General features: G+C 41.6%; 1 protein-coding gene and 1 long non-coding RNA gene across 3 annotated transcripts in view; one reads left to right on the forward strand and one right to left on the reverse strand.

Moving 5' to 3' along the window:
• Window positions 1–16787, reverse strand: part of LOC144680686 (uncharacterized) — a 462270-nt gene that overhangs the window by 178136 nt on the left and 267347 nt on the right. The window lies entirely within an intron of this gene.
• lrrc1 (leucine rich repeat containing 1) overlaps window positions 1–16787 on the forward strand; it is a 155517-nt gene that overhangs the window by 108204 nt on the left and 30526 nt on the right. For both annotated transcript variants that reach the window (XM_078541931.1, XM_078541932.1), the window contains exon 10: window positions 4343–4426. In XM_078541931.1, coding sequence (XP_078398057.1) covers window positions 4343–4426 — 84 coding nt within the window. The remainder of the gene's footprint in view (window positions 1–4342; window positions 4427–16787) is intronic.

Raw genomic sequence — 16787 nt, forward strand, 5'->3', positions numbered from 1 at the left:
GAGAACCCCTGAAGCAGTGTCTTGGAGCTGATATGATTGACCTCCAACAACCATAACAATCTCCCTTTATGCTAGAAATGACTCCAGCCAAAGGGGAGTTTCCCCCCTGATTCCCATTGACTCCAGTTTTGCAAGAGCTACTTGATGCCACACTCGGTCAAATGTGGCCTTGATGTCAAGGGCAGTCACTTTCACCTCACCTCCAGAGTTCAGCTCTTTTGTCCATGTTAGACCAAGGATGTAATAAGGTCAGGAGCTGAGTGGCCCTGGCGGAAACCAAACTGAGCGTCAGTGAGCGGGTTATTGCTCAGTAAGTGCCGCTTGATAGCACTGTTGGTGATATCTTCCATCACTTTACTGATCGAGAGTAGACTGATGTTTTGGCCAGGTTGGACTTGACGTGATTTTTGTGGACAGGGAGTTTGCAAATTTTGAAATTGCTTATCTGACTCCCGAGTCCAAATTGTTTATATAAATTGTGAAAAATTGTGGCCTCAGCGTTGATGACTGTGGAACACACCCACCTATTGCTAGTCTAAATAGCTTCGCTTAACCCCTACTCTTTCCTTTGTTTTGTTTTGTCGGCAGCTTGCTATTCATTCTGCTTCTTCTCCCCTGATTTCACATGCTCTTAGTCATGAGTCTGCATTATCTAAGGCCTTTTGAAAACCTAAATATATTTCATCTGTTGCATTAACCCTGTCAGCAAAAGAAGTGGAAGGAACTTTGATTCTACCTGTAACTAACGCTAACTCATTGAAATTGCCTTGCTGATTAATAGTAATGATGGTAACACTCAGATTCCCCTCATAACCAATAATAAGTAACTCAGATAGTAAAACGTGTAATGACCTAATATCATAAATGTAAGTAATAGTAGTCATGCAAGATGACGTTGGGTGAGCGTCCTGATGTCATCGCGCACTCGTGCGATATTTCGCTCGATGGGCGAATGCAGCTGTTGGAAGTGTGCCCACCGACAATTAAGCAGGCAATTAAGTCCATTAATGGCGCAATTGTCAGTGATTTTTCATGGCCCATCCAACACTAAGGTTGGCGGACCGGCCAATCGGCCAGGCGGCCTTTACATTTTTGATGAAATTTCATCCAAGGTTGGGATGAAATCTCAGTTAGGAAATAAAATAAAAAGAAATACCTGGGGACAGCATTTTTTTTTTGAGGTATGCTTTCAGGCGCTTGTTTGTGCTGCATGGACATTTTTTGCAGCTTTTTTGTGTTTTGTTTTATTATTTGGGAGGTCTGCAGCTCCCTGAGGCAGCTGTTTGCCTTCAGGGAGCTCAATGGAAGCGCTCACCCACGCCTGTCATCACCCGCCCTCTTCCCGTCCCCACCCTGGCAGCGCTGAGCTTTTCAGCGTGGGTTTCACTCTGGCTGACCGTTAATTGGCCAGCCAGCGTCAAATCGCGGTCGGGGCCCGTTTTCCAACCTCTCCTGGGCTTGCTGATCGCGCCTGCTCGACGAGGGAAAAAGTCAGGCCATAATCTTTCAAAGTGTCTTGAAATGAGGCAGATTTTACAATGGCATCATAAGTAATGGTCTACTCCAGGCAGTTTAAAAAAATTCTGGCACTCCTCAACATGGTACTTTGCTTGCAGACTCCCAGAGGGGCCTCGCACATTCCATCAACTTTAACAAAGGGGTGATTAGTGTTGGCGATGGTATCTGACTGAGTTCAGTTTTGCACCACAGGAGAGGATATGGAATGTAGTGATTGAAAGATATAAGGGGTGTCTGTCGCCTTTGGGCGTTCATATTGATATTTGGGGATTCTGGTGGGTGAAAGCTTTAGATTCAACATAGTGGAACTGCCATCTTGTGCAGTGTAAAATGTGACTGGACGTTCCCCTTCATTGTATGGAACTTTGAGCAATGCAGCAGAAGTACTTCCATTGGACCATGTGTGAGGTCCAGAAACAAAGCAATAAAGTGGTTTTGTGGTAAAGCAGTTGCAGGGAAAGGAGGGTTCCAGCCCAAACCAAATTCCTCAAAACCTTGGATAAGGGAGTCAGCATTGTAATACGCATGTCCCCCTCTGCCAAAGCCCCTTGTATAAGGATGTGGATTAGTTAGTTGGTGACAAGTAAGCCTGATATGTGGCTTTGCACTTTGATGTTCCAGATCTAGAACATCAATGTGGATGCCCCCATTACAAGTTTTCCTGCTTAATCCTTCTACCTCTGAAGGTGCATGTCTGTCCTACAGTCAATGTGAAAATTCTGGGTTTTGACCGAACAGCTGTTGAAAGGATTTATTTGGTGGCTGGGTAAGAGGCGGCACATCATGTATCCATGTTTTGGTGTGCTGCCATGTTGGAAAGTGGAACTGAGCCTTTTCCTATGTTCTGTGGCAGATTCTATAACCTAGTACCTGAAACAGACTGGTTTGCTGTACACTCAGATACTATTTAATTGACATGTCCCGAGCAACCCCATGATTTGATGGAGCCGAAAAGAGCTATGCTTCTGGGCACACTGGGGTGGATCAGAACCCGACACCCAATAAGGACCCAAGAAGCTTTGTGTAATCCATTTACAGACATTCGGCACGTAATTGCTCATGTCCCCCAACTCCCCATCCCTCAGCACTCCGAGGGAAAGGAGGGGTTAGTGGGATGAGGAAAAAGAACTTAGCCAATTGTTTGAGTGTGTTGTTCGATTAAACGAAAACTCCAAATACATAGAGCCATTTAATGTGACTATTGTGTATAATCTCTGTGGAGGCCTTCCTTCAGATCTTCCATAGGCCATATCAGATCGTATTCATTTAACCATTTGAACATCTAAAGTTTTGGGCAGTGAAGGGCATCACATGTGCATTGTGTTTTGGAAAAGTAAGGCGATATGATGAAACCAGTGAGTCTCACATTGGGTGGGAGCAGGTGACTTGTGATTGCTGACTTTATTTTCAGGGCCAGTGATCCTGTTAACCTGACCATTTCTGTGTTTCTCAATATTAAAAAGCTCTACTTTCCACACCATATTTCCTGCAATATTCTCCCTGCACTTTGGGATGTCAACTTCCCATTTGATATCCCAACATTTACTTGTCTGTAAAGTGTTATTTGACTTGACAATAGTATCGCAACTACGTAAAAGGCATTTCCTTAAAGTAGCCTGTGAGCTAAGAGTTTGTATGTAGCTGCAATGGCTTTTATAGTTGAAGAGTTGGAGTTTGCCATTGCAAGTCGACTCAACAAGCAAAACAGGCCCTGGGGAGTGAGTGAAGGCTCCTGTTTCACTTTTACTGCAGGTGGTGGCTCTTGGTAGTTTGATATTCCAGAAACCTGCCTCAGTCTGTCCCTGTTGAGAAGCAGTTTCTGTTTCAAGCAGTCTCTCTCGTGATGTTGAAGATGGTTCTGCACGCAAAGTGGCTGTTTGCAGCCAGACTTCATACAGTTCCAAAACTAAAATGGCTGCTATCCCAAACTTTCGGAACATGCTTCCATATTCGGCATGGGGTTAGTCCTGGGTTTTTGGGGCAGGGGTGCATAGACCCATCCATTGTCTTTTTAACTGAGGTAATTAATCTTTTAATGGTCTCAATGGTTCCATTCTCCCACGTTTGAGGAGATAAAGATGAGCTATTCACACCTCCAGGGAAGTCATGGAGAGTTTTTGTTTACCTTGGCGGAAAAGCAAATTAAATTTCAAATGCCTTCATATGTCTGGATATGCCTACCTGCAATCAACTTTCTGTTACATTGCAGTGGAAAAGGTCAGGTGACTTTCGGCAGCCATCTTTAAAGCTTCTTGTGTCCAAATAAAAAGAAAGATTAGCTTTTTTACAAAATTGATAATATCACAACTACACCTTTGCGACAGATATACAACTTGGTGTTTTGGGTGCTGCTCTTACTTGAATTATATATTTTTAAAACTAAGAAAACTGCACAATTCAATTTCAATGATTCTACTTGGCTGTTGTGAAGAGGTGATGTGGAGTAAAATAATCATGTGTACCGCAATTCACATAACTTGGATCAAGTGCCCTTTTAATTCTTGTTTAAACTGTTGAATATTTAGTTCAGAAAGATATGTGCAAAGACTTAGATTCTCAAGCTGGTGTGGCCACTATTATCAAGAGAGAAAGGAAGTGTTTATATCCAAAAGAATATATGTGTGTATTGGAAATTTTAATGAAAATAATTTGTTTTATAACCCTAATTATTTTTCTTAAACATTTATTGTACTTCCAATGCTTGGGTGGAAATTGAAATAAGAGCCTCTTGTACTTGAAAAGTCCTTCTTAATATTTGAACAACATTATGAATCGGATAGATTTTGGATGTATTGTATTACAGTTGTAAATTGTTTTTTTTAAGGGTTTGCCAAGAAGTATTGGAAAGTTACGGAAGCTGACAAATTTTAATGTGGACAGAAATAGATTGATTTCCATTCCTAAAGAGGTAAGGCTTGTGAATTCTCAATTCTGAATTAATGAGGCTGGTGTTTAGAAAACATCTCAATTAATGCTTGTTGAGTGAGCAGATGGTGCAGTTTCTAAAAGTGCGTGCTTGCACCCATCACTAGGATCACACTAACAACCCCTCTTGGACACCTCCAATACTCTCCCTGCACTTTGGGATGCTAACTTCCCATTTGATATCCCAACATTTACTTGTCTGTAAAGTGTTATTTGACTTGACAATAGTATTGCAACTACGTAAAAGGCATTTCCTTAAAGTAGCCTGTGAGCTAAAAGTTTGTATGTAACTGCAATGGCTTTTATAGTTGAAGAGAGGGATTTCTCATATTGCAGCTGTGGAATCTAGTTTTTTTTTTTAGAGTTACCTCTTATTAAGAAAGCATTTGGAGCAAGTTGGGTTCCGTCTTAAAAGGAATAATTTTCCAGAGTGAGACCCACTTGGAAGTTCTGAGAACAAATCAAGTTCAAATTGTCTAGAACTTTCCTAAGTAATCAATTGTGTGCTATTACTTGCACTACTGTTGAAGAGGAGATCATTTAAATTATCTGTTTGTTGTTGAAAAACATTTTGGTCCATAACTTCTGACCTCCAGGGAGCTTGTACCATGGAGATGCACTGGGGGACTCCCTCCTACTCGATACCTGCCCTCCCAAGGAAGCACCTATGCAAGGACTGCACAGGAATTACCCAGGAACTTCAAACTTCTGATGGACAATTACCCTGCACTGGGAACCATCTGATACTCCAATTTAAATTGGAGACTTTGTGTGGTTCCGACTGTGTTCCAGGAGTAGTTATCCAGGAGAAGTTAGAAGAATTGAAACAACTTCTAACTCCTGGGTAACTATAGTACTGAACTCCCCATGGGACCCTCACACTGCCCTTCTGACTACTCTCCCAACACCCCTGACTATGCCCTGAACCCCGACTACCCTTCCCACCCCACCAGCTACCCTCACCCCCTTACTAATGTGATTGCCACTCCTCAGAAGTCCTGGCCCTTTACTCTTGTTGTTGAAATTATAACTGAATCACAGGAAGCTTTGCTAGTAAGCAAATGCAGTTTGGTCAATTAGTGAGGAAGCATAAGATGTAGTTCTTTGAATTGTTTAAGTGTTTATATGGCATGATTCAAAAGAAAAGGCATTTCTGATGTACTGTAAAATCTGATGCACAAGTTTTGATGTGCACATGGCGTCCCTATTTCAGTGCTGTCATATCAATGCAAACAATGTCACTCCAGTGCTTAAGGCAGTCCCCTACAAGTAGAAGACATAATATATATATTCTATTTTCCTCGGCCCATTTTAAATCCAATATCTTCCATTAAGTCAATATTGACCTGATCACTTTAAAACCAAAGGGCTATGTATACAAATATGACCCAAAATGACCTCCTGAATGACTTCCTTTCTTTCCTATGCGCTTCACACTTCCCACCCTCCCTGGTAATATGGTCTCTGCATGCTGTATGAAACTATAGCCATTCAGAGTTGGAAACTTGCTTCCTGTCGAGCAGAGTGCAGGCTGTTGATGCAACAACGTCTACAGCACAGAATGAAGCCATTCAGCCTATCATGTCCGTGCCGGTCAACAAAGACCTGACTACACTAATCCCGTTTTCCAGCGCTTGGCCCATAGCCCTGGAGGCTACAGAAATGCAAGTGAATATCTAAATACTTATTAAATGTTACAAGAGTTTTTGATTCAACCACCCTTTCATACAATGAATTCCAGATTCCCATCACTCCCTGGGTGAAAAAATTTCTCCTCAACTCCCCTCTTCACCTTCTATCTCTTACCTTAAATCTATGCTATTGATCCCTCCACTAATGGAAAAAGTGCCTTCCTATCCATCCTATCAATGCCCCTCATAATCTTAAACACCTCTATCGGGCCCCCTCTCAACCTTTGTTGCTCCAAGGAAAACAACCCAGCCCATCAATATTTCCTCATAGCTCAGCCCCTCCAGCCCAGGCAGCATCCTGTTAATCTTCTCTGCACCCTCTCCAGTGCAATCACATCCTTCCAAGAATGTGGTGACAAGAACTGCACGCAATACTCCGGTTGCGGCCTAACCAGCGTTTTATACAGTTCCAGCATGGCTCCCCTGCTCTTGTATTCTGTGCCTCGGCTAATAAAGTCAAGTATCCCATGTGCCTTCTTAACCACCATATCTACCTGCCCTGCTACCTTCAGGGATCTGTGGATATGCACACCAAGGTCCCTCTGATCTTCCGTACTTTCCAGGATCTTACTATTCATAGTGTAATCCTTTGCCTTGTTAGCCCTCCCCAAGTGCATTACCTCTCACTTTTCCGTGTTGAATTCCATTTGCCACTGCTTTGCCCACCAGACCAGTCCATTGATATCCTCCTGCAGTTTATGGCTATTCTCCTTACTATTTAACACCCTACCAATTTTCGTGTCATCCGCGAACTTCCTGATCATACCCACTACATGTAAGTCCAAATCATTTGTATACACCACAAACAGCAAGGGCCCAGCACCGAGCCCTGCGGAACCCCACTGGAAACAGACTTCCAGTCACAGAAACATCCCTCTACCATCACCCTCTGCTTCCTGCCTCTCAACCAATTTTGGATCCAACGTGCCACTTTGCCTTGGATCCCATGGGCTCTTACTTTCTTGCCCAGTCTTATTGAGGGACCTTATCAAAAGCCCCTTGCTAAAGTGCATGCAGACCACATCAAAAGCATTACCCTCATCAGCACTCCTGGCTATCTCCTCAAAAAATCAGATCCAATTTGTCAAGCACGACCTTCCCTTAGCAAATCCATGCTGACTATCCCAGATTAACCTGTGTCTCTCCAAGTGCAGATATATTCTGTCCCTCACAATTCTTTCTAGTATCTTCCCCACCACCAAGGTTAGACCGACTGGCCTGTAATTTCCTGGTTTATCCCTTCCTCCCTTTTTTAAGCAGTCTAATGTGTAATTCTTATTAGCTGCAATGCAATACTGTCACATTTCAAAAGCAGTATGTTATTGTAATTTTTAGAAAAGCATGCTGACACTCAGTTTGTTTGCATTGTATTTCAGATTAAATGAGATTGTTTTAATTAAGGAGGATGGGAGCATTTAGTTAATTGAGATGCAATTTGAAGTAAATGTCACTTCAAATAGATACAAAAACTAAGTTAATGTAATATTTATTCAATTGGATGTACTTTTTAGTACAAATGAGCTTGATGATCATTTTATATGGCAAAGCAAATTATGCCAAAAATTCAGCAACCTGATGGCACCCCATTGATTCAGTACTCAAACTCGCATTACAAAGATCCCTGGTAAACTTTTTTTTCTTTTGAAGTCGCTATTTCATTTTTAAGCACAGTTATGTCATTTGGAGGGTTCAGCATGGGAGGGACTTATTTTATACTGCAGGAGAAAAACTTGACTAGGTTATTGTCAACAATGAAGAAGTGCTGGAAAATTTGAAAGCTTAATGTTTTCATGTTTTTACTTCCTGTGAGTGTTCGCTGCATGAGAACTGAGTGAAATAGAAATGTAAACCTGTGAGTATGTTTGTATGTGAAGTCCATCTGCGATTGCACGCAATCATGAAATGCTGTATTCTGGTTTGGGAGCTTTGTTTGCTTTGTGATTGCTTGACTTCATGCATTGCATTTCATGTCCTGCTTGGATTGTTTCCTTTGAGCTATTAAGAAAGCTGAATGTTTGATTGAAACAGCATGAGCACGCAAAAAAAAGTTTGTTTCTCGATGGTTATGGGATGTTTCAGGCAAATGCGGTTATTGTGTAAATTTATGGGATGATTAACTTCCAGCATCATCGTGCAATTTTTGTAATTGTGTTGTAGCGGGTGAATACTGGAGATCACTCTTCAGTGTCCAGCTAGTGTGTGGTAAATAATATAGGGCAGTTTATGAAATATTCTTGGAAACCCTGATTTTATAGGTTAAAAATAATTTTCCTGTTGGCTGTCCTTGTTAGGAAGCTCAGCTTCCTGATGGTAAACATCCTGTTTTTGGCACAAAATCGCATTGCTGTTATGACTATTGGGATTTGCAATGATGAGGAAATCTTGGTGGGGGTATTGGTAGGTGAACTGCAGCAATGAAAATCAACAAGGATACAGGAGGAAATGATAAAATATCCATGTAGTTTGGAGTGTTTTTAAGGCTATAACTCTTAAGGTTTAAATTACATGTATGAACACATCTAAAGTGGCTTGGCATTTATAACTCAGATCATGTGACCTCTGTAAAATGTATGCAACTAATATTTGTTTATGTGGGAGATATGTAAATACTAAGTTATGTCAAGTGAAACCATATGTGTTGTATTATTGGATGCCTCACTTATCACCTGTGCCACACTCATTTTCTCTACTTGTTATTTTTAAATATTCAATATCTGTGTGAATGTGTGTTTGTGTGTGGCTGTTCATATACAGTAAATAGTAGTGACTTGAAACTAATCATGTGGTTTGTGCAAGCTAAATTCACCAGTTTTATTCACTCATATATCTTTTATCTTCCGATGTAACTTCCTGTCCAACAGTTATTTCAGTATTGTATTAGAACTGAAGCTTTGGTGTCTCATTTTGTAATAGGCTGCTGCATTCTTGGGGTAGTACAGTGGAAAATTTTGCTTCGCTTTTTACAGTGCTGATTTACTTTGTGGTTTTGATTTTAGACCACAAGCCCCGATCTGCCATCAGTTGTACATCTCGTGTCACGGCAAAGCGTTCCTCATGTTAAAGATAGAAGATGAGTACTTTGTTTTGGGTCAGGCTACGCAAAGAAAGCAGTCACATATGCTACTTTAACTTCATGTTGGTTGCAATGTAATCAACCAAAACAGCTTTAAACTTCTAAAGGAAGAACCCGGCACAGGGTTCCCACAGGGACACCTTCATATTCCTAATATTTAATAAAAGCTGTCTTTGTGGTGAACTACTTACATGACAAATGTTACCAGCAATTGAAGGCTGGTGAGCAGAGCTTTGCATGTATTTTAAATATGCCTACACAGATGTCTTGTTTCCCTTGACTACAGAATGGGGGACTGTAATCCATCAGTGGGGTCCACTCTCAATGCTCTCGTTGAATGTATTAATTGAGAGATTGGTCCTTACTGTATTAGTGAACCATGCAAGGTTGTTAGGCCATGGGCTCCAATCTGCCATTTTTGTATGTTACCCAGCTTTGCCCCAGAGAGGTCCTAACATACAACAGGACTTATTTCCTGCTCTAAGTTGAGTTGATTTTAGAAAGTGATGAAGTACAAAAATAACAAGAAAAATCGGAGCAGCATTATTATCGGTTTAAAAATGCAGCCTCATTCTAGCATAAGCACCCCAACTTCTGAGCTAAATAGATTTAGTTTTAGACCCACTTCCTTGTAATTAACTTGCAAACATGCCTTTATGCCCAGTTCATTCTTGGATACTAGTTTGGCAATAGGGAAAAATTGCAACTTAACTTTGCACTAAGCTCAGGGATTCAAGAAGACACCCAAGTACATTTTTTGTGGCCAAGCTCACTGGAAGGTTTCTGAAACTTGTCCTTTCCAATGCAGTTGGAAATGGTGCAGCTCTTAGATAGCGATTTTAAGTCATGCAATTCAATTAAACACTAGTGGCTACACTGAGGTTTCAGTTGCAGATTTTTCTCATTTTACACTCCTGAAAAAAATGTCATTGGTTTATGGATAATACTGATGGTGGGAGTGAAGAAGGCATTTACTGTGATTTCCCAGATAGTTATAGCAGATCTTCAGTTTTAAGATTGTTTGCTTTATAAACTAGTTATTATTTTAAATTTCACTAAGTCTTTAGGACTGACGGTAAAAGCAAAAATGTGAGAACAGTAATCAGAAATGTTTAGCATTGTGGGGAGGTTTGTGGTCACTTTACATTGACTGTTAAAAGCAGTGGTCTTTGAGTAGCTCAGCCATAGGAATCCTATAAATAGGTGAAAGGCAAGAAGGTAGTGCAAGATGAACATGTTTCACTGCTAATTCCGAGAAAAATATCAAGAGATCTGGAATGTTTTGATTTGTTGTCGTTGTTCGAAGTCTGCTGAAAGGCAAGTTGGAGTCTGGTATTGTCTGAAAAAGGCTTATTCCTCAGTTACCCAAGCCTCCCCTGAGGATATTAGAGGGTACCTGAAACATTTTGGGCATGCTCGGAATTTCAGATGACCTTTGGTTGGACATCGCCTTTAGCAACAGCAATGGTATTAGGAAACGAGTGAAGAGGCGACTGAGCCATTGTGAATAATTGCAACAAAGGCCCCTGTTCCCATCATGTCCATGGAAATTGTTGCAGTCTGATGGGCAGAGTTGCAAGAGATCATGTTTTCCATGTCATTTTTGTGTCACATCTGCTTGCCTTTTACCTGCCTTCAGCTACCAGGTTCAGAAGCTCTGGAGTTCCCTACATGAGCACTCCAGCCTCTCTACCCCTCTCTCCTCCTCCTCTATGATGCTCCTTAATACTTATCTTTTTGACTAAGCTTTTGATGATCAGTCCTGATATCTCCTCCTGTAGCTCAGTGTCAAATTTTGTTTGATATCGTGCCTGTGAAGTACTTTGGGAATTTTACTGTGTTAGAAGTGCTATATAAATGCAAGTTGTTGTGTGTCTTGATGTATTATCTTTAATTGTGCCTACCTCTACCATCAGGGAGCTATATTTTCACTATTTCAACAGAACTTTGGACAAACTAAATCTATAATAATCACATTTTTCTAATATTGCACTGAATCCTATAGAAAGGGGAAAGATGGTCTTCAACTAATAATTATAGTCCATCTGGACAGATGCAAGAATGCTAAACTTCAAAGGGAGCAACAATTTATACTACGTGGGAAAAGGGTGCAGAGTCGGTGGCAAGTCGGCTGTGGTCAAGACGTTGCCATGGAAAATGCACCAGGGAAATATTGTCCACCATGCTTTTTTAATTCAAAACAGGTGCAATGCAAGCACATATTCCAGAGGACAGGTCTCTGCATATGAATTTCGATCCTAGCAAGTTTAAGTGAGCCACATTGTGAGTCCAACTGATGATAAATTGGCTGTTAGCATAATTCTTAGCACACGGGATTGTTCACGAAGTGCTGTCCAATCGTGGAATCACATTTAACATTGTACATTATGTTCTGAGCTTTGCAAGCACAGTCTGGTCAGTACTCTGCTATTGCAAACAGCGCAAAGGGACATGTTGTTTGATACGATCTGCCAGTCAATGGGATGTATGGCTTATGTACCTGGCATCACACTGGCACTGAAATTCATATACCACATTACTCATCTGTGTGGTAGGCAGAATGTCTTTTTGGCTTGACGTCAGTATCCTGTTAGTGGAAAATACCACTTCTGTCGCTGCTGCTTAGAACTACTTCACCATAGAACCATAGAAAAGTTACAGCACAGGGGCCGCCATTCGGCCCATCTTGTCCATGCCAGCCTGAGGACACCCAGGTGCCCTTTCTAATCCCACCGTCCTGCACCCTGCCCATTGCCCTGCAGCTTACAGCACTTTAGGTGCAGATCCAGGTACTTTTTAAAAGAGTTTAAAGTTTCTGCCTCTACCACCAACTTGGGCAGCGAATTCCAGACACCCACTACCCTCTGCGTAAAAAAGTTCTTCATGTCCCCCCTACACCTTCTGCCACTTATCTTGAATCTCTGTCCCCTGGTTCTAGAATTCTCCATCAAGGGAAACAATTTTATCCTGTCCACTCTATCTATTCCCCTCTTAATTTTGTACACCTCAATCAAGTCACCTCTCAGCCTTCTTTGTTCTAAGGAGAAATAACCCCAACCTATCCAATCTCTTCTCGTAGCTACACTTTTCTAACCCTGGCAACATTCTTGTAAACCTCCTGTGCACTCTCTCCAGAGCTATTATGTCCTTCCTGTAATGTGGTGACCAGAACTGCACACGATACTCCAGTCGTGGCCTCACCAGTGTTTTATACAATTCCAACATTATATCCTAACTTTTATATTCTATACCTCTGCCAATGAAGGAGAGCATTCCATATGCCTTCTTTACAACCTTGTCTACTTCAACTGCTGCCTTCAGGGACCTGTGTACTTGTACGCCAAGATATCTCACTTCATCTACCCCTCTTAGTATATTCCCATTTGTTTTGTAATCCCTGTAACTGTTTGACCTCCCTAAATGTATGACCTCACACTTCTCTAGTTTAAAGTCCATCTGCCACTTTACCGCCCACTCCACCAACCCATCTATATCGTTTTGGAGATTTTGGCTATCCTCTACACTATCCACTACTCGGCCAATCTTTGTGTCATCTGCAAATTTCCCAATTGTGCCCCCCCAAGTTCACGTCCAAATAGTTAATATATAACACAAACAGCAAAGGTCCCAACACTGAGCCATGTGGAACACTACTTGAGACAACTTTCCATTCGCAAGAGTATCCATTGACCATTACCCTTCGTTTCCTGTTACAAAGCCAACCTTTTATCCAGTTTGCCACATTACCCTGAATCCCACGGGCTTTTACTTTCCTGACCAATCTGCCATGTGGGACCTTGTCAAATGCCTTGCTAAGATCCATGTACACAACACCCACTGCACTACCTTCATCAACCCTTCTTATCACTTCCTCAAAGAATTCAATCAAATTTGTGAGGCAAGACCTTCCATTAATCCATGCTGACCATCCCTGACTAGTCCATGCCTTTCCACATGACAGTTAACCTTATCTCTCAGGATTGATTCTACTAATTTGCTCACCACTGATGTAAGACTAACTGGCCTATAATTGTTTGGCATTTCCTTTAATCCCTTTTTAAACAATGGAACTACGTTTGCATTTCTCCAGTCCTCCGGTACCTCCCCTGTATCTAGTGAAGATTGGAAAATCATCCTCAGAGCATCTGCTATCTCTTCCCTGACTTCCTTCAGCAGCCTCGGAAACAATCCATCTGGCCCTGGTGACTTATCAACTTTCAAGGATTTCAATCCTTCGAGTACTTCCTCTCTCTTTATGACTATTCCGTCCAATATCTCGCAGTGTTCCTCCTGGACTACTATATCTACATCCTCCCTTTCCTTTGTAAACATGGAGACAAAATATTCATTCAAAACCCTTCCCACAGTCTCTGCATCTACACACAAGCTTCCATCTTCATCGCTGATAGGTCCCGCTTTTTCCTTAACTAACCTTTTAGCATTAATGTATTGGTAAAACATCTTTGGGTTATCTTTAACTTTATTTGCTAATCTTTTTTCATGCCCTCTCTTTGATTTCCTTATTTCCTTTTTTACTTCTCCCCTGCACTTCCTATATTTGTCTAGGTTATCTGCAGTGCTTAGTTCTTTGTGCTTATCGTATGCTTTCTTTTTCTGTTTGATCTTCCCCTGTATTCCTCTAGACAACCAGGGAGGTCTAGATTTGGTAGTACCACTCTTATTTTTGTAGGGGACATGTCTACTTTGTACAAAAACCTTTGTCTCAAATTTTTGAGATACTTTACCTTACTCTTCCAGAGTTATTTAAGGTAGACTGGACACTTTTTAGGACCAGAAGTGGTGGCCTTAGGCCCGTTCATGAGTTTGTGCGATACACAGCGAGCAATGACCTGATCGGGGTAGCCATTATCCCGTAGGATAGTTTTGATGCGCCCTATTTCGGCATCAAGTTGGGTACGGTGAACAAATGGCTCGGGCCCTGTTTACGGGATTGTTGATGAGGCTAATCTTATAGCACATGGAGCTTTAGGAATCCCAATGTGTATATTGACTAGTGAAGGTAGGCTTGCGGTAGATAGTTGTGGGTAACCCATTAGCAGGTTTCTCAACTAGCATGTAAAGGAAATGGAGCTTGTTAGACTGATCCATTTTGGAGGTAAATTTGAGTGTGGGATGGAGCCCATTAGGGTTGTAAGGAAATTGTTACATGCAACTACAGATTCAAATATAGCAAATGTGCAATCTATCTATTGGAAATATGCAAGGCACAGGAGGTTAGGGGGTCATTCAAAAACGTGTTTCTCGTGGAAGCCAACGAAAATGTTAGTGAGAGTTGGACCTAGAGTGGATTCTGTTGCAACACCATTGCTTGGGCATACATGGTGTCATTAAAGCTGAACTCAACTCTACCAGTTGCTAAGTTCATAAGTTTAATGAATACAGATTCAGAAAATGGTGGTGCGTCTAGATTGCCATGATATAGTGAAGTGGTGCAAATGTTTGTTTTTCTTGAATGGCACATTAGTGAATAGGCTCGCAATGTCAAGCAAGCACATAGACACAGCAATGCTATCGATATGCAGGTCATGTATAGCCTTCGCGAAGGTGAAGAGATCCTTTACTGTGGAAAACTCACTCAGATCTGGTTGTAGGAACTCACTTAACCATTTGGCCACTTCATGTCGTGCAGAACCAGTCACAGGTTAGATGGGGTGTAATTGAACATCACTTCTGTGTGTCTTGGGCAGCTTATACATATGTGGACCTAGTGAACCACAAGGATGAATCCTATCATATATGCCACAAGGCAGCTTGTTGCTCTCACACAAGTCTAATGAACATTTTTGTAACTTACTTTTGAGCAGAGCTGTGCAGTCATGCTTGGTGGCGGATCCAATGGATATGAATTTGGACCCATCATTAAGAATGGTGTGTATTTTGTCAGTATGGCATCACATATTAAAGATTACTATCCCAGCCCATTTGTCAGGCTTGCAAATATGTTTGTCTGGGTTGGCCTTGAGGCCCCTCAATGCCACCAGACATTTGCGTTTTTCATGTGAAAATCAAGGAAGTCATTAGGTATCCTGCAACATGCCTGCGCCAAGATCAGCTAGGCGTGGCTTCAAGGGCTTACTGTTTTCACTGGACACCGGTTAATGGCAGGAAATCTGAGAATAGAGGAGTCCAAACTCTGCAAACACCTCTTCCCTGGTGCTTTCTCCACGGCAATACCTTGACTATCGGAGTTGACTTGCCAACCAATTAGCACCTTTTTCTCATGCAGTATAAATTATTGCTCCTTTTGAAAATTGGCATTCTTATGTCTGTCCTGATGTGTCCAAGGCAAAAAGACAGCATGTCTCTTTTTCAGGACTGCTCTGGTTCTGCACTACCAAGCGACTAGATAGCCTCTCTGTTTGCCTAATATCTGGCCAGTAATAACATTTCTGTGGAGAGGTTCTGGTCATTAATGGTCTTTTAGGCATCACCGTGTTTCAAATGTTAACTGTAGCAGTCCTTGTCCAAATGCAGCAAGACTCGGACAATATCCAGGCTTGGGCTGACAAGTGGCAAGTAACATTCGTGCCACACAAGTGTCAGGCAATGACCATCTCCAACAAGAGAGAATCTAACCATCGCCCCTTGATATTCAATGGCATCACTACCACTGAATCCCCCACTATGAACATCCTGGGGGTTACCATTGACCAGAAACTGAACTGGACTAGCCATATAAATACTGTGGCTACAAGAGTAGGTCAGAGGTAGGAATCATGCGACGAGTAACTCACCTCCTGACTCCCCACCTACACCACGTGGACTGCAGGGGTTCAAGAAGGCAGCTCATACCACCTTCTCAAGGGCAACTAGGGATGGGCAATAAATGCTGGCCCAGCCAGCTAAGCCCACATCCCATGAATAAATAAAAAAACATGTAGATATTATAACCAGGAAATCTGATATTTGGACATATATTTACTCAATACATGGATGACATGACGTGACTTTCCAAGTAGATTCATGCAAAGTATTACGGTTTTATGGCGCAACTACGTTTAATTGCTGTTATTTTAATTTTGTTCATGAAAACTGGTTACTGGTTTGAGCATCAAATTTCTGCATGATGGACATATTTATAGAGTTCCACTTCACTGAATGCGATAGAAAAATAGAAGGAGGAGGAATAGTAGAAGGAGTTGAGATGCAGATCATCCATGATTTAGTTCAATGGCAGAACAGGCTCGAGATGCTGAATAGCCTATCCTATTTCCATGATCTTACAGTATTATTCCAAATCAAGTTGTGGGGTTTTTGTGTTGGAATGTCTGTGTGATCCTGGTGTAAAGAATGAGTAATCTGTTGTTATGTTTCAATGTATTTTCTGCTCAGGTTGTGCCTCAGACTGGGATAAAGTAAATATTGGATTTGCTAGCTGTGAGCTAGGGTGGTAGCTGTGAGCAAGAATGAGAGAGACAGTTGCATGTTAGGGTCACTTACCCATTACTAAGTTGATGAGACATAATTGCATGCTTGAATGGTTCTTCAAGTCTAGGTTAACTAATTCATTCATTCATTCATTCACTCTGTAATTTGCTTACCCACAGCCATAACCATTT

This window comes from Cetorhinus maximus, chromosome 5 (genome assembly GCF_964194155.1).
Source record: "Cetorhinus maximus chromosome 5, sCetMax3.hap1.1, whole genome shotgun sequence".
NCBI lineage: Eukaryota > Metazoa > Chordata > Chondrichthyes > Lamniformes > Cetorhinidae > Cetorhinus > Cetorhinus maximus.